At 53.0% G+C, this 21605-nt stretch overlaps 1 protein-coding gene across 1 annotated transcript in view; it reads right to left on the minus strand.

The window, feature by feature from the left end:
* Pkp1 (plakophilin 1) overlaps positions 1 to 19755 on the minus strand; it is a 43972-nt gene extending 24217 nt beyond the window's left edge. Inside the window, exons 1-2 of the mRNA XM_048357032.1 lie at positions 19488 to 19755; positions 9155 to 9261 (exon numbers count right to left, since the gene is read on the minus strand). Coding sequence (XP_048212989.1) covers positions 9155 to 9261; positions 19488 to 19689 — 309 coding nt within the window. The 5' untranslated portion in view covers positions 19690 to 19755. The remainder of the gene's footprint in view (positions 1 to 9154; positions 9262 to 19487) is intronic.
* Positions 19756 to 21605: the final 1850 nt, after the last annotated feature.

Here is a 21605-nt window from a genome sequence, read left to right on the forward strand (position 1 = left end):
GGCCAGAAACATCATTTTTTACATGCTCTATTAACCAACGTATTCAGCCAGGCATGGGAGCAGTGGCTTCAGCAAGGGGCAGGGCTCCTCTGACGCCTTCCTTCTTGGCCTTCAGCTCTCCACCTGATCTGCTGGGCCAGGCAGAGGAACATCAGCCTGAGCCATTGGCTTCTGACCTAGCCTCTCCTGCAGGGCCAGCCAGGCATTGTTGATAGATGTGTGGTAACATTCAGGGGACTCAAAGATATAGTACAAAGCAACATTGCAGCACACAGTCAGTCTTTTCCTTTTCTATTCTCATTACCACGAAGTGAAAGCCAAGGTATAAGACAGTATATTTCTCTCTTGCTTGTCAACCTCCCTTTCTGAGCAAAACAAGACAGTGCTTTCTCCAGAATTAAATGGCATTCTTCTTCATTATTGTGGGAAAGGACACTGTTGTGTGTTATTTGAGCAAGTGCTGGGTTTCCTTCTGAAGTCAGTGAAGTGGAATTTGATAGGAATTCCTTCAAGCACAAGGAACTGAGAGTTGACGAGATGATTTGGAAAGAACCGTGATTGCCATGTGCCAACGACGGAGGTTTTGGAAGCGCTGCCACCCACAACGGGGCCATGTGGGCAGGGATACAGGCCTCAGAGGAAGGGGCTCCGGTCTTGCTTCTTAGCCTATCTTCCCTGGGCAGCTTTGCCTGGTCCCCTGACCTGTCCTAGCCTCCTAGTCTCCAACTACACATTCCCCTAGAAGGCTTCTGGCAACTGGCCGTCTATGAGTCAGGCCTTATTGAAGCCACAGCCTCTTTCCCAGCCTAGCTCAGCCCTGTCATGGTCCTCTTCTGGGCCGTGCCCTGGTGCACCGTGTGGGGACAGGAGGGGAGGAGCCCCTCAGCCTCTTGTCTCCCCACCTGTGTCTCTAAGCACCCCTCCTTACCCCACCTGCCCGGTGAGATTGTGTTTTTCAGCTGAGTTTGCGCTCTTGCTCCTGGGGCGGGCAGGTAGGCAGGCAGGCCTCGTAGAGACTTGCCGGGGCCCTGGGGGAGAAAGCTCAGCCTCACCCTAGCCAAGGGTGGGGACGGCTCTTCCACCCACCTGGGAAATGGTGCTACATTTGTCTCTCGCTGGGCCCGGTGACAAAAGGAGAATTCTTCAGTCAGCTCACGAGGCACCAGAAGATCTTCCCATAGCCGTCTGTTCCTGGCCTCGCCTCATGTCCCCCTGCTTCCTGGCTTGAGATGAGTCAACAGGTTTCTCCCCCGGGCCCTCCTCTTTACCGGCCCACCTCCCACCCTCAAGCCCACCATCTTGCCTGCATCTTGCCATTGTTCAGCTTCCCTGAAAATGCTACTTGAATAGACGTTCCTGCTCTCCGACTGCTCTCAGAGACGGGCGGGAAGTGACAACACGAGCACTCTGTGAATCCAAGGGATTGGCAAATTCCAGGGGCTTCCTCTCTTCAGAGCTCACCGAGAAAGGGTAGTGGGCAACACCTCACAAGCCCCTATTTGCTGCTCCTAATCCAAAACCGGAGGGGCTCATCTCCAGACCTGCAGGGCAGGGGCTGGGAGGTCAGCTCCCCCTTGCTTCGTTTACAGATGAGTTCACTGAGGCCGGCAGAAGCGTAAGTCAGCAGTGCCCTGAAAACTTTAGCTTTTAATTACATCCTCTCTTACGCTGTCGTTTTATCTGTTCGTTGTTCTTAACTATAGTGTAAGGGTTTTAAAAACGTGTTAGTTGAGTAGATTATTGTTATTTTTTTTATCATGATACCCACCACACACACACACACACACACACACACACACACAGATCCAAGTGGTGCTCTACTAAATTTTTTTCTGGGGGGGGGGGAATAAAGAAGTTTATTATTCTTATCCAGATTGTTCAAATCTCTCTGAAGTTTCAGTGGCTATATTTAGAATGGTGGAGCAATAAATGACTGATTCTTCCGGCAGCTTCCTTTGTGGGTGAAGACTCTATGCCATTGTCTGTGGCCCGGGAGTTATCTGCCTCTCAATGCCTGGCTAGGATAGAAGGAAAAGAGGTCGGAGTGAATCAACCTAAGCATTAGCTCTTTGGCCTGGCCGGGGCTCCAAACTCTGTACACCGGGCATGGGAAAAATGGGTGAAGAGGAGCTGACTGGCCAAGCTAAAACTGGCTTCTCTTGTTCCAAAGGAAGAGCGACATTCTTTCCTAGGGACCTTCTGAGAAGGGCTTGTGTCCTGGGCCGGCTGCACCTGTGTTTCCCACACATCACACAGCTGCTTCTCTGTGTCCCTTGGCAGGGATGTTTCTTCCTGGATGTTCTTACACATTTCCCCGGCCTTTCCTCCTCCTCCCCTACCAGGAACAACACACCTAGGGCCTCGACGTGAGGTTCTACTGCTCTTTCACTGGGACGGGAAGATGGACGGGCCTCAGTTCTGCGATGCAGACGATCAGAGAGGATTTAAGACCTCCAGAGCCAGCAGCTCATAAGTAGCCGGGTGACTCCTATTCTTTGTGAGCAGTCCGGAAAGTACTCTCAGGACACAGGCTCAGGCCCAGAGCCTCTTCTTCTGCTTTCCACCCTTCCTGCCAGGGCATCTGCGCTCTCTTTTCCTTTCTGAGTGCAATGCTAGCTCCTCCGGGAGCCTGTTCCGTTCCTGGAGCTCGACTTTTGGGAACGCCGTTTGTATTTATTCACTGGAACCTTTCCTCTTGCTTTTGTAGGTCTACTGGGATTTGTGCCCACATCCTCAGACTTCTTTTCCCTGAGATAAGTTCATCCCCCAAGTTGCTTAGAAAAGAGAATTCATGACTATGGGATTCCCCCAGACCCGGACCCCTGTGTTGCTTCCGCTCCCCTATGTAAACACAGGAGTGTTCCCATGGCAGCGATTTGTCTGTGAGAACATGCCACATGCCCGGCCGGTAGCTTCGGTAGGGAGGGGCGCCCCGGGAGCTGCCCATCCGCTCTCGCTCACTTTGCCTCCATCCTCGCTCTCTGAGGCACATTCTGTCTCCTGGCAAGTAGGGTCATTGCCTCTTCTTGTTGTGTGAAGGCCTGGGGCTCTTGAGGGACCCTCCTATCTCCCAGGGCTGGGTGGGAATGAGTCACCAGCTGGCACCTGGGACACCGAGTTGGCAAACACATCAATCGCTCCCTCGGGGAGCAGGAGGATCACGTCTGTTTGGGAGTAAGAGCCTGTGGTCTACTCGCTTTCAATCCTCACCCGGACTTTTCAAGAAAAGACAGAGGCCAGCAGATAGTGCCAAAGGACCCGGCTTGTAGGCCTGGAGACTGGCCCTCAGGGCTGAGAAGTGGGCAGCAGAATGGAGGCACCATCGGGACTTCTAACTGAAGCTGGTTACTCAGTAGAGCTACATGCGGTGCCTCAGTTTTAGACCCTATAAAGCTAAAGCAAATGAAGTCCTACCATGTCTCTTTCCTGTTGCAAGGGTTAATTAACTGCTGGTTTCCTGGTGCCAGGAGATGTTCAGATGAAAGCAGGGAGGAAGTGTGGATGGCTTCATCCATCTGGGAGCCTTGAAAGAGAGATCTGGGCCAGAGCAGCTGACACTGCCTCCGACCTCAGAGAGGCCGTCAAGGTCTGGCTTTACGGCCTGTAGCTGTGTCCCATTGTTGAGGAAACTGATGTGCAGAGAGGTAAACGCCACTCCAGGTTCCTTGTGTTGTATCAGCCCAGCAGATTGGAGCCAGGGCCTCTCACGCCCGTGGGACGGGTCATCATCATTACACTTGGAGGTTATCTCAATTGCCCTTTGAGTCTCACTTCAGAGATGGCAAGCTGAGGCAAAGCCAGATCAAGAGCTTGACTAGAATCGCATAATTCTTCAAAGGGGAGAGCCGGGATTCAGGTCTGAAATTCCTGGCCCAAATCTGAGGCTCGTTCTTCCCTAGCACCAGTCTGTCTCTGGGCACAGCCCCCATTAACTGTGGGCAAAGGTCCTGCCGTATTTGTCTATGACAGATACGCTTGAGGTCTTGGCCCGTGGCTCTTCCCTTATGGACTCTCCAACCATACAGTAACTCTGAGGCTAGCTCTGCCAACCTGGGGAGCACTAGGCTTGGACTCCCTGTGGAGGCATGATGCAACCACAGTCTCCTCATCTACAGCAGATGTTTAGAGAGATTGCTTTGGGTCTAAGTTAGGCAGGCCTAGTGTCTTCCAGGAGAGGGGGCTCTAGCACATTGTCCAGAGACATTGTCATAATGAGATCACTAAATATGGACAGAGCCAAGTTGACAAGGGGTGGAGAGAAAGATCCAGGACAAAGGCTCTCCCTGGCTACATTTCTGGGCATTCTCCTTTGGCGCGCCAGCCTGGATTTCACTAAGCATGGCTAAGTGATTCAATATGGCAGCTATGATGGTATGCCCTGTTCTAGAGCTTCAGTTTGATGATGCCCTTAGGACTTCTGCCCTCTATAGACAAGATCTTGGAGAAACTGGTCTAATCCAATCCACAAGCAAAGAAATTTTTATTTAATGTAGTTCCCAGAAGAACTCGGTGCCCAAGATATGCTTCTTGTTTCGAAAGTAGGAAAAACTCTAGCACTGGAGTTCATAGAAAAAGGGACTTGTATCGTAATCTAGATGCACTCTCTGGAGGTCAAACTTACCCATTTGCCCCAACCATATCTAGGACAGTCCCATTGATAAACACCTATTTTTCAGCTTTGGAATAGGAGAGCTGCCTATTGGCCTGCCCTTGATCTTACCGACCCCCAAAAAGATATTCATGTGAGCCCATTACAAGGACAACTAAGAGGGACCAAAAGGTTTTAATTTCTCCCTAGGAATAGCTGCAGCCTAAAATAATTCTGCTTGGGTCCCTTAACCTAGCAGAGAAGTGCTTATAGGAGATTTGTTTTAATTATAGGAATGACCTTGATGGCCAGACTTAACATATAAAAACAGGATATATAGTTGTATTTTAATTTCAGATAAACAACAAATAAATTTTCATCATAATATTGTATTTTGTTGCATTTTATCTTGGCCCCCCCTCCCCCTATGAAGTACTATAGCCAAGTGAACCCAGCTCATATCCAGGAAGGAAAAACCATGGCCACTCCCATGTTTTTCCTACTAGAGCTTTCCTACTGGAGCTTCAGGGTGGGTAGGGAAAGAGAGGAAAGGAATGAAAGGATTTGAACTTCTGAGTTTCTTACAAGTTCTTAGAACACAGTTGTACTGTTAAAACCTGGACTTGGAAGCCCATAAAATGCCATCACATAAGTAAGACCTATCTGGGTAACAAAAACAAAACACCAGGTTAGGAATGAGTAGGTCAAGGATTTAGGTGTCTGTGCCATTAACTAGTGGTGTGTCCTTCTAGGAATGACTTCTACTCCCTGAGCCAGAGTTGCCTCGAGTGTCAAATGGAAACCCATTGGGGCTCTCATCGTCTACAAGACTGGTTCTAAGAAGTGACTCAGAGGTTCAGTCAGGTGGCTGGGGCGGGCTTCTTTCACCCTTTGTCCCACCCCGCTGGCTCCCCATCTCCCTGAGGTCTGCAGGACTCTGAGGCTGCAACACTGACTTCCAGAAAATTCTCTCTGAAGGAGGAAGAGGCTGCAGGGGCCAGTAGACATCACAGGATGGAATTCTCTGGACCAAACTTTTCATTAAGCTCCTGGATTCTTTTCATCAGCCCAGCTCACTTTTAAGCTTTATTTCATGACAAGACTTTATGTTCAATTTTCTAAATGTGTCATACATAGCCTTTTTTTTTTTTTTAAAAATTAGAAGGCTCTTGACACTGAATATAAGATAAAAATAGAAGGTAACATTACTATTATTAAAACATTGTTTGAAAATTTCTAGAATCTGTAGGTCATTTTAGAATTGCCTAGCAATCTTTTATGTGTTTAAATGAAAGGTAGACTTGCTGGTGGTAAAGCCTGATTACTTGAGGATGGTTCGATACTTGCAATTGAAGCCCTGCACTAAGCAGTGAGGTACAGTGGGTAATATTGTTTCTGGCCAAACACAGGCCATGGCAATCAAGAAGTGAGACTGGGCTGGGCACTGGTGGCTCACGCTTGCAATCTTAACTACGCAGCAGGCTGAGATCTGAGGATGATGGTTTGAAGCCAGCGGAGGCAGGAAAGTTTGTGAGATTTGCATCTCCAATTAAGCACCCCCAAAAGCTGGAAGTGGCACTATGGCTCAAATGGTAGAGCCCTAGCCTTGAGCAAAAATGCTCAGGGATAGCACCTAGGCCTTGAGTTCAAGCCCCAGGACTGGCACACACACACACACACACACACACACACACACACACGCACATGCAAGTACACAAACACACATGACTGGCTCTTACATAGTTCCTAAAATACACTAACGATAGTTCTATACTAACATTTTTATGGGATCTAGAATCATTTTGAGCAGGGACAGTGTTGGTGTAGGACAGAAACTGCCAGCACAGCAGTTACCATCTGCACTCTTCTGTCTGTTGACCTGGGCTTCTCTTCTCCCAGTCTGAATGGAAGTTCATGGAGGGCAAAGCCTGAGTCTTTTCAACGGTATCTGCAGCGCGCCTTGTTCACTGCCTTGCTCCAGCAATTGCTCAATACCAGTTGGCTGACTGAGTGAATATAAAGTATCTGCAGGAAATAGGCCTTCATCAGCTCTCAGAAGCTCCTGGAAACCTGCTGACGACGCTTGTGCAGATGAACCACACCCTCCTCCCCACGCTCCCTGCCTTCTACCGCCATTTTGGTTTCATCAGAGGGTGGGAAGTACAACATTCCATGGCCATCGAACCATCCATGGGAAAATCCCACAGGCACTGGATTATCTCACCCCGGAGATCTCTATTACCATTTCTCCTGCTCTTCTTCTCCCTCCATCTGGACTCTGTTTGGTTTTTGCCTAGTGCTTGGCTGATTATATGTCTGGCTCCAATATTCAATTATTCGACTTCCTCCCTACTCAAACCTCCTCCCACTGCCAAATCCTCGTGTGTGCTCAGCGCTTCCCTGTTCCCATAGCCTCTCCTGAACTGAGAGGAGCCGGGATGTGCCTCAGCAGCTACCCTGTCATGAGTCATGTCTGCAGTCCTGCCCGCAAAGGAGCGAGGAAGGCTGGGCCTTCGGGTGCTGAGAAGGAAAGGGATTTTCACTGGTTGTCAGAACATGGGCACAGAAGGGGTGGGGAGTCTTTGGAAGCATTGAAGACGAGAGAAACAACCGAGATTGAGCTAATTAAACAGAAGCAACCTGTGGAACATAAGGCCCTCGACGTCTATTATTTTTTAAACGGCTCCTCCCAAATCCCATGGTCATAGGGTCCATTCGATAACAGTTACAGATATTACCCCCTGAATGAAATAAAACACATAGCTATCATCACTCCTTGTTCATAGATTGAAAAAAAAGATTCCCAGAATGGCTACAAGTTTCCTCTAAAGTTACAGAGGCAGTAAGTAGTAGAACCAGTAAGGATAGAACCTTCTCAACCCTCAGAACACCTGCATTGTCAGCACAGGTATCCACTCACACTGCTAGTCCAGTGGTCTGCCTTCCTGGGTTTCACCAAATCCCTTTGCCTTAAATGACTAAGATGTTTTCTGAGTCTTCCTGGCCCATCACCCTTGGCTTCAAGGCCCTTTCACATCTGGGCTTGCTCTGGAAGCTTACTGGGCGTCAGTCAGCTGTCATTGTGCTGCACAGAGACTGCCAGTTGACTTGAAAAATCGGGGGGGGGGGCGTGGAGGAGGAAGTAAATTTGTGCAAACCTAGTTTATTTCCCCTTCACTCCCCCTCCTTAGCCTCCAACCTCCACCAACACAAGATAGACACTCCTCCAAAATTAGTCCCAACAAGAATGAAGGAAAGAAGAAATCGAGCCAAGGATCTAAGAACGCCCAATTCCCAAACCAGGACCCCAAAGGCCTCATCAATCAGGAACAAGAGCTAGGATCAGTGTAGCTGTAGTCTCAAGAGAGCAGAGCTTCAGCGTCCACCCACAAAATATCTTGAGGGCCTCAGAAAAGAATTCTTAAGAACAAGGTAGATTTGTATTGAGTTAGCAAAGAATAAATGAAAATGATAGAACTTGGGACCTGGGGAAAATGCTACGTGCCCCATAGCCCAATAACTCTGATTTTTTTCCCCCTACAATTGCATCTAGAGCACCAGTCACAGGGGTTGGTACAGAGCTCAATAAAGACCTTCTCAGTAAAGGGATAGATGGGTGGAGAGGGCTGAGGTCACACAGTAAGACAGAGCCACGGCCGGGATTAAAGGATTTAGAATAATCTCTACCCATATCCATTTTTTTAAATCTCAAGAATTGTTGTAATCTGTTTTTTTTTTTTTAATGCACATTAGTTCATTTAATCCTGACATTAAGTTAAAGCAGGCTTTGTTAGAGCTGTTTTACCTGGGAGGAATGGGAGGCCCAGAGGTTGAAGTAACTTGCCTAGATTTGTATGATCAGTGAGTGGCAGAGCTCAAACTCAGTTGAACCTAACTTTGTGTGACCTGCACACCTAACTAGTACTCCATTCCAGCACAAAGCCAGAGTCACCGCAGTGGGCCTGATCGCCCTGTCCCAAGAGACCCACCGCCAGCCCTCCTTGCCACCAGAGCACACTGAGGAGGAAATGCCCTTCCAGATTTTTCCTAGAAACACCTAAACTGGCCCACTTCAAGAAATCACATTTCTCTTAAACCCGTGATCGAATCAAACAACTGGACCTTTTTAAAAAATGCCCTTTTTTATGGTTTTATAAATACTCTTGTTTCAGACATTCAGAATACTCAATTAGCAGAAGAAGAAAAAGAAGAAGAGGAGGAGGAGGAGGAGGAGGAGGAGGAGGAGGAGGAAGGAAGGAAGAAGAAGAAGAAGAAGAAGAAGAAGAAGAAGAAGAAGAAGAAGAAGAAGAAGAAGAAGGCGGCTGTGTGCAGAGCCTCCTATGAGGAAACAGACAGACAGATCACATTGGAGCTGATGATCCTGACTCAACCAAGCAAGATTGATGGGTCTATCATCTATCTATCTATCTATCTATCTATCTATCTATCTATCTATCTATCATCTATCTATCTATCTATCTATCTACAATTAGAGCCCTCCGCCATGAACCCCAGACCAAACCCACAAAAATTCCGAGTCTTTTTTGAGTGGAAATGGTCACTTACCGGATATCCCCACGATCCGTTTCCTGCTTGGAACTTGGAGTAGTAGCTGCTCCTGCTAGTGGTCCCGTAGTTGTTGTAATTGTCAGCCAAGCCATCGTACATGGAACCTGAGGCAAGGTAAAGAGATCAAGCCATGATCACCAGCCACCTCTCCTCCCCAGGGTATCACCTCACATCAGCCCCATGCAGGAGGCCAACCAGAGCTCCTGGAGGAAGAGGGTGGAGGACAGGTTATCTGCTGGCCATCTCCATCTTTCTCCACAGCCATGGCAAGGGACAGCACCGAGAGCCTCCGCCAGCCCCTTCCTGCAAGCCTACAGATCCCCCCTGCTGCTTGGGTTAAGTTGGCACCTACAGGTTAGGAGCTGGCCCGGGGATCCTGGTAGCACTGCAGTTCCAGCCCAGGGAATTACAACTCCACGTTCGATGAAGATCAACTTCCCACTCGGGGAAGGCAAGCAGGATCTCGACATTCCAGGTCCAGAGCTCCAAGGTTGGAGTCACAGTGCACCACGGGATGATGAGGGTTAGATTCTGCCAGAACTCTGGACGCAAACCTACACCCAGCCTCCCCAGGTGACCAGGTTCTCCTCCGCCCCTTCCTGCATCCCGAGGTCCTCCAGCTGGTGAGGGGGGAGCCATCAACCTCAAAGGCTTGCTGAGGATTAATTAATGTTTTCCCAGGGCTTGGAGACCCACAAATGACAGGCTCTGAACGAGGACAGAGTGTCATTAGGGTTATTAGTGGCAAAGTGGCTTTGAATTAAAGAAAGCACAACTGAATTGGGGGTTCCTTGTGGGGCACATACCCCTCTTCTCCCTTCCACTGGACCCTAAGACACAGCCCCAACTCTACCCAAGCGGATCTATTCCCACCTGTACCAAGTCCTTGACACATGACCAGTAGGGACAGGTTCATGACTTTGCTCACACCGTTCCTCCTGTGAAACCTGCTTTCCTGTCTTAGCCACAACCATCAAATCCCGTGCATCTTTCAAAGCCAAGCTGGACACCCCACCTCCTCCAGGAAGTCCTTTCTGACCAGCTCTCCCAAAGCCTTCCTTATGGCCTCCCCCCCGTATATAGTCTCGCATAGTCTCTCTCTCACCCTCTCTCTCTCTTCCCAATACAGTGGCTTGAACTCGGGGCCTGGACTCTGTCCCTCAGCTTTTATGCTCAAGTGTGGCATACCAGTTCTACCATTTGAGCCACACCTCCACTTCCAGACAGCTTTTTGCTGCCTATTTACAGGTAAGACTCTCATGGATTTCCTCGCCTGGGCTGGCTTCGCATCGTGATTGTCAGGTCTCAACCTCCTGAGTAGCTCCTTTCTAGGTGTGGACCACCCGCCTGCAGCCTCTCCTCTCTGAACTTGCCACTGGTGTCTCCCGCCCTGGGTGACCCTGGGAGCTCCGTGAGGGACAAGCCGTGGCTCCGTAGCCTGGATGTCCACAGCAAGGGCTGCCCACACCGGGGGCGGAGCTAATCTGCATGTTCTTCATCTAAAGCCACGCTAAGACTTCCCCATCATAAATCCCGACTAGGGAGGGGGCTGGGCAGGGACCTCCCACTGCTTCATCAGCCCCTCCCCCCTGTGTCACCCCCATCCGGACTTCAAGCCTTTCCCCAGGGATGAGGTGGTCCGAGCTAGAGCAGGGGTGACAGCTGCGGCAGAAAGCCAGCATCCTTGCTTAGGCGCACCTTCTCAGTCCAGAGCCGGATGGCCTAACTCCCACCCTCCATCATGGAGGGCCGGCTGGTTATTGGGCTATGGAGGTCACACGTTGTCCTTGGTGCCTAGAGGTATTGAAATTGGTCCTTGCCTGGCTCTTGGGCAGGCCACCTGCTTTCTGGCCCACAGAGTCTCTGGGAAGGGGCTACAGCCAGGCCCCCACACAACAGTCAGGACTCCAAGAAGCCAGCAGCCCAGTCTTGCCTGCTTCCCCAGTGGCCAGCCCGCTTCCGTCATCCCTTCTCGGGCTTGGCAGGCCGGAGTCTGCTTGGCTCTCCTCTCGTGAGCGGGCATTTCTCACCAAAGGGCATGTGTGGGTGAGCCAGATGCTTCCAGATGGAAAATCTGGGGCGGTGACAGACAAAGAGTTCCACAGAGCCCCAGGGAGGCCTCCTGCTTGGAGAGGCACCCCCGAGAATCCCACCGCAACCTCCACGCCTCGTGAGAGGAAGTCTATCAACGCGACGTGACTCTCCCCCCACGCCCTGCACCTGCCCAGCCGCCCTCTTAGACTCTTCTCCGTGGGCAGGGAGGGGCAGCCACGGAGGCAGGGCTGGACAGACAGACATGTTGGCGTTAGAAGCCGTATAATCCCCCACGCCCGTCCCCACGTCCAGCCGTGACTGGTGAAGACGGCTGTGGGCGTTAACTATCACTTGGTTGGAACCTTCCAGGTCCTCCAGGATCTGTTACTTGACTCCTGGGACAGCGTGGCTGCAGTCTCACCAGCCAGCACTGCTGCTCTGGCAGTAAGTGCCTGCACCTGTTGCAGGGGGTGGAAGGACAAAGAGTCCAGAGATGTCACGGACCTGGAGCCGTGCATGGCAGTGTGCCAGATAACCAGAAGGTTAGGAGCAGGTGAGATCACTATTCCCGTACAGAAGTCATTTCCCCCTCTCCTCACCCCCCTGGTATCCGGTTCATAAGCAATGCCCTCCAGTGTGTGTCACACCAGTGGTACACACATGTTTGAACTCAGGGCCTCCTGCTCTTGCATAGTTCCTCACTCAAGGTGGGGCACTACCACTGGAGCTTAAGGCTCCACTTCTGGATTTTTAACTGGTTAATTGGAACGAAGAGTCCGTCTCACAGGCTTTGTGACCCAGCCTGGCTTTGAATGGAGATGCTCAGATCTCAGCCTCCTGAGTAACTAGGATTACACGCATGCCATCCGTGCCCGGCTGGCCAGGTCCTCGAAGTCTTGAGCTGGACAGCAGGCACACGGGACTTGGCAGTACTGTGACGACTGCTCGCTCTCCACAGGCTTCTTCCCTGTCTGCAGGTAGGCTGGGCCTAGCCGGCCTGAGGCGGCCCTCCGCGTAGGCTAGGCCTGACTCCGCGGTGAAGGTACTCCGGCGCCTGGAGGCTCAACATCTCCACTGAATGCCAGGTGGGCCGGGGTCCATGAGTTCTATAGAACCAGGCCTTCCTGTCCCCACGGAGACCTCTGATAAGCACGGGAACGGGCACACGAGGGGAGCCGCGCAATTCCAGACGCCCACAGCCACATCCTGGAGGCTCCTCCTTCCAGGTCGGGGGCAGAAGATAATCCTAGCACTTACTCCACCCTACAGAGTCACCCCCTCCTTCCCGGCAAGCACCTCCATTCCCACCACCCTCGCCCGTGGTGTCCCACCGGCAAAACGGTGGCGGCTTCTCAGGCAGGCTGGTGGCCGGCCGGGCCGAATGGAATGCGGGGTGATCAGGGGGCCATTGCCCACCCAAGAACCCCAAGTGCAAACACCTCCGAGCTTTTATTACTTATTTCTATATCACTACCACATCACTATACGCTTCACGGGCCGCGAGGCCCAGTCTGTCTCGTCTTATGCCGCCCGTGAAGTCACAACGGGAAATCTACTGCTGGGAAGATCGTCCATCCATGGTGCCGGCCTCCCACTTACTTGCACTGCCTTCTTACACAACGGGTGGCCGGCTGGTGCGTGTCGGGGCCACTCAACCTTTCTCACCTATGACACCGATAGAAATGGAGGCAGCTCCTTGGTTAGGTGGCATGGAATTTGCAAACTGTGGCCTGTCTGACTCACTCTCTTCCACCCCCCCCCACCCCCAGCATTGAAACAGGCCACAGCCACTGCACCCCAAACATTCTTTCTCTTCCTCTCAGCCAATCCCTCTCCCGGCATTCAAAACTTTGCACATGAATCAGCTCCTAAAGATGACTCCACCCAGCGACTAGCACTCCAAACCCTCCAGTGGAACCATGTCAGCATTGGCTTCAACTGATACACTTCTGTGCTGGCTCATATGCTCGTGTGTGTGTGTGTGTGTGTGTGTGTGTGTGTGTGTGTGTGTATCTGTGAATCCTTCTTCCAGAAAACACAGCCTGGATCTCCCTATTCAAGCCCGCAGCTCCTTCAATACCCTTTTTTAAATTTATTTTTGAAAATGTCACCTGTACAGGTGATGTGCATAGAGGTTACTGTTACATAAGTCAGGTCATGAGTACATTGCTTTCTGGACAATGTCACCCCTTCCCTCCTCTGAGCTTTCCTACTCAGGGCTAGCACTCTGCCACTTGAACCGCAGCTCCGCTTCTGGATTTTGGGTGATTAATTGGAATCTCACAGACTGTCCTGCCTCGGCTGGCTTTGAATCTTGATCCTCAGCTCTCCTCCTCCTGAATAGCTAGGATTCCAGGTGTGAGCCACTGGCGCCCGTTAAGCCCGAGACGGAGCAGAGCATGCGAGTCTTTTGTAGGGACAGTCTGGCACACCACAGAGCACAGGGAGCTACCATGGGCAAAGGCAGGAGTAGAACTCGGGCACCTGGCATAGGCCGAGAGTAAAAGCTCGTCTCGGGCCACTTCTACAGTAGGTGTCGAGTGTGTCTGTGCTGCCTGTGTGTGTGACAGGGAGGGAGGGAGGGGACCGATGTGTGCACAGCAGCGGTACCCCGGCTGAGCCTATGGGGGTACGGTTGCAGACCAGGACCATGGCTCTGAACCGCAATGCAGAATTGACGTCGGGAGTTTTAAAGTCCCACTGCCCGTGACATTCTTCATACAAAGTCAGCATCTCTGACATTTGCATTAAAAAGAAAAATCCTAAGTGAGCCAAATGTGGTGGTTCACGCCAGGAGGCTGAGGCCTGGAGGGTGGCGTTCCAAGCTAGCCCAAGCAGAAGAGTCTGAGAAGCCCCAATTCCAAATAACAGTCCAAAAGACAGGGCTGGAGGTGGGGGGCCAGGAGCAGAGCCCCAGCTGAGCAAGGGTGAGGCCCTGAGTTCAAACCCCAAGACCACTTGAAAACCAAAGTAAAATGAAATAAAATAAAAACGATCCCCGAGTGATTCTAGCGTAGCCAGATTTGAGGCTTAAGAAAGATTCGGCGAGTGGTGTGCCGGGGGGTGGGGGGGGGGGTGGGGGGGTAGGGGGGTGGGGAGAGATCTCTTTTCAAGGGATTTGGGCTGATGATTTGGGTAAAGTTCCAGGAGAGAAGGAGTTATAAAACCTATTTCCAAATAGCGCTGCTCTCACAAAGCCCTTTTAACACGATCTAACCAACCTCCGACAGCTGCTGACACCCAGAGAGAGGCAAGGACTTGCCCAAGAACGCAGAGCCGTCAGCAGCGGGGGGGGGGGGGGGGCCAGCCTGGGCTAGTGGCGCCCCACAAGCGACCAGGTGCGGCGTGTGTCCCTGTGGAGATGCTTGTGGCGAAGGTGTGACGCACGTGCGCACACAGAGGCACACGTGCACGTGTACTGAGTACAGATATCTATGTGTGTCGGGGTGTGTGTGTGCGCGCATGGGCGTTTACGTTCACGGGAGTCCAGATACGTGTGCACGCATCACCGTGTAAACCTGTGCACGTGCATGCGTGTTGTGTGTCTCCGTGTCTAAACGTGTGCACGTACCCGTGTGTGAATGTATACGATGCATGCCTACGAAGATTTTTCAAGTGAAGATGGCTAATATCCTTTTCATTTTATTTTGCCCAAACAGCCATACACCTTCCAGAAGCTACGCTGCATCACAGAAGCACACCTCAGAGTTTCGCGTCTGTGTGTGGTTCTGGGGCCTGGGTTCAGGGCTTGGGTGCTGTTCCTGAGCTTCTCTTTGCTCACGGGTAGCATTCTACCACTTAGGCCACAGGGCCACTTCTGGCTTTTTCTGAGTGGTTTATTGAGATAAGAGTCTCACAGACTATTCTGCCCGGGCTGGCTTTGAACCACAACCCTCCGATCTCAGCCTCTTGACTAGCTAGGATTACAGAAGTGAGCCACCGGTGCCCTGCCACAGCTCAGCTTTTTAAACCTGAAACAACTGGCATTTTGGCACGTACAGTTTGGTGTGACAGGAAGGAATTTGTATATATATATATATATATATATATATATATATATATTTATTTTAAAACTCTGCCAAGGAGCTTCCCAAAGTACCCGACCCAGGAGACAAACAGCCCTCGTAGCAAGACACCCCTCAGCATTTTTGCATGTGTTATAACAGGCCAACAGAAATTCTGGCTAAAACCCCAGCTTCGAGCCGGGATACACGGTAAACAAACAAGAATTCGTTCATTTGAAGTTTAATGAGTATGCTTTTCCACTGGAACAAGCTGAAGCACAGATACTTTTTATTATCTCTCATCTGAGCTTCGGTCCTGAGAGTGAAGTCTGTCCACAGCCTGTGGTCAGGAAAGGGCAACCTTTTTGGGGAATCCAATGAGCTAGAACCTGGCTCAGCCAGAGATGCATGTGGAGACACGAGACAGAAACAAAGCAAAAGCCACCACAGGGGAGCGGGGGCCGCGGGGCGTGCTCCTTTACAGTACTTACGACCAAGCGGGCACAAGGCTAGGAGCCTGGAAAGCCTCAGGGACCATGACAGATCAAGCCCTGAACCTTCCTATGGCCGATGTGACCCCCAGCCAGACCCCAGAATTGAGGGAAACAGAGCCTCTGCATGTTACACGGGGAAGGACGCTTGTGGGAATGGGGCGAGGGGGAAGGGGAATTTCAACTCAAGGCTAAAATGAAAAGCTACAGGGCTGGGAATGTGGCTTAGCGGTAGAGCGCCTGCCTAGCATGCGTGAAGCCCCGGGTTCGACTCCTCAGTACCACACCTATAGAAAAAGCTGGAAGTGATACCGTGGCTCAAGTGGTAGAGTGCCGGCCTTGCGCACAGAAAGCTAAGGAATAGTGCCCTGGCCCCGAGTTCAAGTCCAAGTGCCCGCAGCAAAAAATCAATCGATCCATCAAGCCACCGTCAGAAAGCAAAGCAGGGCTGGGAGGGCTAATAGGGTTAGATTTCTCTGGAAGAAGTGCTTTAAAAAAAAAGTAAAAGGCTCGCCCTTCACGTGAGCTACCTGCGTCGCACGTGCTCACGGGGTTTGGGTTTGGGTCGCGTGCAATGCGGCCGGACGGCAGGAAGAGGTTGCAGGTGTGTTCACCGGCGGGGAAGGGGGACGGGACGAGCCCCAGCCCTTCACACTCCCTGGGCGGGGCTCATCCCCTCGAAACCCCTGGGCGGCCTCTCCCACCTACCCTCCGCGGACCAAGCTTCTCTAGTGAAGATGTGGGGCTGGTGTTGGCCATCTCCCCCATGGCTCCTCTTATTTCCCACACGATCTAGGAAGGAAAGCATCTGACACCCTGACACACTCAGGGTGCCCTGAAAACGCAGCAGAGCAACCATGCATATGGGTAGCAGGTGCAGGGCTGCCTCCTGAAGGGTCTTTAGTGACCAGGGCGAGGTGTCCAGTCTGCCATCCTTTACGGAGAAAACAGGGAGGGAGAAGCATTTGGTGGCAGGTTTCTTCTAAAGGAGTCCTCCTCCAGCCTAGAGTTATTCAATCGCTCCTCACAGATAAGACTGAAAGAACCCAAGCCAAGCCCCAGTAATCCTAACTACTCAAGAGGCTGAGATCTGAGCATCACGGTTCAAAGACAGCCTGGGCAGGAAAGTCCACATGACTCTTATGCCCAATTACATGCACACACACACACACACACACACACACACACACACACACAGCTGGAAGTGGAGCTTAAGGGGTAGCGTGCTAGCCTTGAGTAAAAATGCTCAGGGACAGTGTCCAGGCCCTGAGTCCAAGCCCCAGGCCTGGCACAACAAATAATAATAATAAGGGAGAGAAAAAGAACCCAACTAGGAGTCTGCAGAAAAGCCAGTTCCATTGTCAAGACCACGGGTAACCAATTCATAGCTGTGCCCATAGAGTACAGGGACAGTGCCCTCCCCCCCACACACACACTCTGCCAGGCACCGGGCCACATTTACAGTGGGAACTCATAAGTAGGTGGGCTCTGGACACGAGCCCCAAGAAGACTAACCACCCCAGAAAAACCAACTCTTTGCTCTCAGAGAAGACTAAAGGAGCACTTGAGCGCGGAGGGGACAAGGGTCTTCCATAGCTCAATCCTTTGTCCTTCCAGGATAAAAACGCAGGCTCCAGAAGCAGAAACCAACAGGAGAAAGAGGGAACTGAGTTCCCAAGGAACACAGAATGCTTGGCTGTTTCTAATGGAGAGGACGGAGAAATCTGACAAAAACAAAGCCAGATAAACCAGAAACACCAGCTCCTGGGTGACCCAACCGCCTTTTCTAGCTAGAATGCCTCTGGGCAAACTGGTCCCCCTTTGGGAACCTCCCCAGAGGCTGAGGGTAGAAGCGACACACCTACAGGGTCGGTTTCTGCACGGCTTGGCATGGGGGGTCAACCCACACTTGGCTGAAATCGCTGGGGGACCTCGGAAGGGCTGCTGCCCACACATTCAGGACATACAAAGCACTCCGCAAGGCTGGACTTCCATTCCACATGCCCATTGGTGAGAGAGGAAGAGATGTTTGGGTGCCCGAAGCAAGGTGGAGGTTTGTCTGGTGTTGAGTCGGGAGCTGAGGCTGGCGGAGTGAGGGCAGGGAGGGGACAGGGAAGTGTCAGGTAGAGGAGGGTGCTAGCCTCCAGCTGCTCCCTGGGCTATGGCTAATAGACAGGGCACTCTGTCTTCCCAAACCTACTTTCAAAAGAATGCACAGGCAGCCAAGAGGGCGTTAAATGAAAGGGAGGTGAGGCAAGAGAGAAGAAGCCTGGCAGGAGAGGAGCCAGAGCCCAGGCCAGGCCAGAGGGACTCGTAGCAGTGGGGGCTTTTAGGTATGGAGGTGGAGCCGTCCTCCCCTAGCCATTTTCTCTTCCTCAGCCTCATCCAGGTGCTTCTCAGGACCAGAGGAGGCGGGCGACAGATGCCAGGGGGGGGGCTTGTGCGGGGTACGTGAGCAGGTGGGCGCCTGTCCAGGGGCCCATCTTCTTTGTCTCCTCCTGCCCCTTACTCTCTCTAGGGCTTGACTTAGTAAGTTCTTATTAAGTTCTGCTTAGGCTAGACGAGTAGGCCTTTTGGTAAACTTAGATAATGAAAGAAAGAGACAGAGATTGAGAGAGAGAGAGAGAGAGAGAGAGAAGGAAGGGGGAGGAAAGAAGAAAGAAAGAAAGAAAGAAAGAAAGAAAGAAAGAAAGAAAGAAAGAAAGAAAGGAGAAAGAAAGAAAGAAAGAGAAAGAAAGGAAGGAAGGGAGGGAGGGAGGAAAGAAGGAAGGAAGAAAGAAAGAAAAAGAAAGGAAGAAGGAAGGAAGGAAGGAAGAGAGGGAGGAAAGAAGGAAGGAAGGAAATTGAAGCTTTGCGAATTTGAGTTATTTCTGTTTGAGTTTTTACAGGGGGTCCTTTGTCTTGAAGTGTCTGTTGGAGGAATTCTACCCCAATGCCATGCAGGGACCTCCCGTCTGCCTCTAATCCCAGAGGTCCCAGAGCTTCCATCCAACCTCCCTGAGCCCAGGAACTGGGCACTCGCAAGGCTGGTATGGGTGGCAGGCCTGGAACCTGCTGGACTCTGCCGGAGAGGAATCCACTGAGGTCTTCAACCCCACCACACGCATTCCCTCTGCTCTTCCAAACACACGCCTTTCCACTGAAGCTGGACAACCCAATAGGGGAAGGGGCTTCTACATTAGCTCTTGGGGGAAGAGGGCATTCCCTGCCCCCCTGCCCGGTGGTCAAGGGTTACCCCATCCATAGAATGGCACCCCAGCCAGATGTGGGGTTTCCTTGTTCCCGGACTCATGTCCACTCATGTAATACGCACCCCCCCCCCAATCACCTCCACTGAGTCCACACACAGCTCCCACCAGGACGGGGGAGTCCCACAAGGCGGCGGGGGGGGCACCCCTAAAGGCTCACGAGATAGCAAAAGGCACATGAGGATGGATGTGGGGAGTTGGCACAGACCCTCAGCTACCAATGGGGCTTGGGGGGGGGACACAGAGGTAAGACGGGGAGACCCAGAGCAGGACAGGGCCAAGAAAGCCGTCCAGATCCAGGGCTCTGGGCCTTGGGAACGACCCACGGGAGATCTTCAGCCCTTGGCAGGAGAGGCTCCTGCCTGTGTCCAACCCCACCCCCCCCCCACCCAGGGAGCTCGGCGGCCCTGCTGGGGATCCACCCTGTGGCTCTAGAGCTCAGGGGCTGGTGGGGCACAGCAGGTGGCGGGGGGAGGAGGGGGGCGCCCGGCCAGGGCGCGCTGGGCCGGGGCGCACGGACAGACGGACAGACGGACGGACGGCGGACCTGTACCTCGGTTGGAGTGGCTCAGGGTGGACGACTGGGAGGACTTGGACTTCTGGCGCTTGACGGTCATCAGGACCTGCTCCTGCACGCGCTGGCGGCCCGACGTGCCGGTCTTCATCTTCTGATCGGAGGGCAGCGCCAGGGTGGAGTTGTCCTGGTCCTGGAAGCATTCGTACGCCAGGGCGGTCTTGAGCGGCGAGTGGTTCATGGTGGCGGCGGCGCGGGCGCGCGCGGGGCCGGGGCCGGGGCCGGGGTGGCGGGGTGGCGGGCGGGCGGGCGGGCGGGCGGGCCGGGGGGAGCAGCCGAGCCGGGCCGGGCGGCGGCGGGCGTCGAGGAGGAGCGGTGTCTTCCCACGCTCAGCGGCTCCCAATGGCCATAGAGCGAGCGAGCGGGTCCTCGCGAGGGGCTCGGGCAGCTGCTCCTGGCGCCTCCACCCGCGCTCGTCCCTCTCCAGGCACGGACTGGCGGGCCCGCCCTCCGTCGGACAGGATATACCACCCCGGCCCCGCACCACCCACTCGGCCCCGACGCCGCCGAGCTGCAGGGCACTCACGGCCTGCGAGGGAGGGAGGCCGAGGCCGTGCGCGCCGCCGGGGCGGGGCGGGGCGGGGCCGGGGGGAGGGGGGAGGGGGGAGGGCAGGGCGGCCCCGCCCTCGGCACGCTGCGGGGGGGGGGGGGGGGGGGAGGCCGGCCGGTTCTGCTCCCTCTCTTCTGGTGTCTCCCTGCCCCAAACTTTAGGGTCCCCTGCTGTCCCGTCTCCCGATGGGGCTTGCCCTTCTGAAGGAGATATCTCTCTCTCTCTCTCTCTCTCTCTCTCTCTCTCCCTCCCTCCCTCTCTCCCTCCCTCCTCTCTCTCTCTCCTTCCCTCTCTCCCTCTCTCCCTCCCTCCTCTCTCTCTCCCTCTCTCTCCCTCCCTCTCTCTCCCTCCCTCTCTCTCCCTCCCTCTCTCTCCCTCCCTCTCTCCCTCTCCCTCTCTCTCCCCCCTCTCTCCCTCCCTCCCTCTCTGTCCCTCTCCCTCCCTCCTCTTTCTCTCCCTCCCTCCCTCTCTCTCTCCCTCCCTCTCTCCCTCTCCCTCTCTCTCCCCCTCTCTCCCTCCCTCCCTCTCTCTCCCTCTCCCTCTCTCTCCCCCTCTCTCCCTCCCTCCCTCTCTCTCCCTCTCCCTCTCTCCCTTCCTCCTCTCTCTCTCCCTCCCTCCCTGTCTCTTCCTCTCTCCCTTCTTCCTCCTCTCTCTCTCCCTCCCTCTCTCCCTCCCTCCCTGTCTCTTCCTCTCTCCCTTCTTCCTCCTCTCTCTCTCTCCCTCCCTCCCTCTCTCTCCCTCTCTCCCTTCTTGCTCCTCTCTCTTTCTCTCTCTCTCTCTCCCCTCTCCCCCAAAGCCAGCTGATCACCCGTTCCCCTTCAAGGCAGGCTGCAGTGGGGACAGGAAGGCCACATCCAAGGACCCGATTGGAAATATCAAAGCCCAAAGCAGCATTCCCCGGATTTCCTCCTGTAAGATCGGTGGATCTCTGAAACCCCCCACACAGCCCGTAAAGCAGTGACTGGCAGGCATAGGAAGCAATTCCATCGTGATTCTGAATGGGCGATGTTCGCTCGTTAGAAGCAAATTAAGTCCTACCCAGAGCCTTACTGAAAAATCCAGAAGCTCTCGTAATCCCAAAGTTATCCCGCCCCAGGTTTGTTGTTTCAGGGCTGTCTTCCTACTCCTGCACACACTCATCCCCTTGGGGACCGGGACGCATGCTTCATTCGTGAGAAAGCCCATGCCAATTAATTTAGTGAGTGTTTTTTAAAGTATTTAATGGGGGCCACATGCTGGTGGCCCACACCTGAAATCCTAGCTACGCTGGAGGCCAAAGGATCTCAGCTCCAGTCCAGTCCAGGCAAAAGAAAAGAAACGTTTGAGAGACTCCATCTGAAAGATAATCAGCCAAAACCAGATCTGAAGGCATGGCTCAAGTGGTAGAGCACCAGCCTAGGAAACACACCAGATGCTGAGTTCAAATCCCGGTACCTTAAGTTCTTTATGGGAATCTTTCTCAAAGGCATCACGCCTAACTAGCCTCAAGGAGCAGCAGGTACTGGGCATGCACCTCTGGAGGACTGGGACCCCATCACTGAACTGTA

Source organism: Perognathus longimembris, chromosome 11 (assembly GCF_023159225.1).
Source record: "Perognathus longimembris pacificus isolate PPM17 chromosome 11, ASM2315922v1, whole genome shotgun sequence".
In the NCBI taxonomy this organism is placed as follows: domain Eukaryota; kingdom Metazoa; phylum Chordata; class Mammalia; order Rodentia; family Heteromyidae; genus Perognathus; species Perognathus longimembris.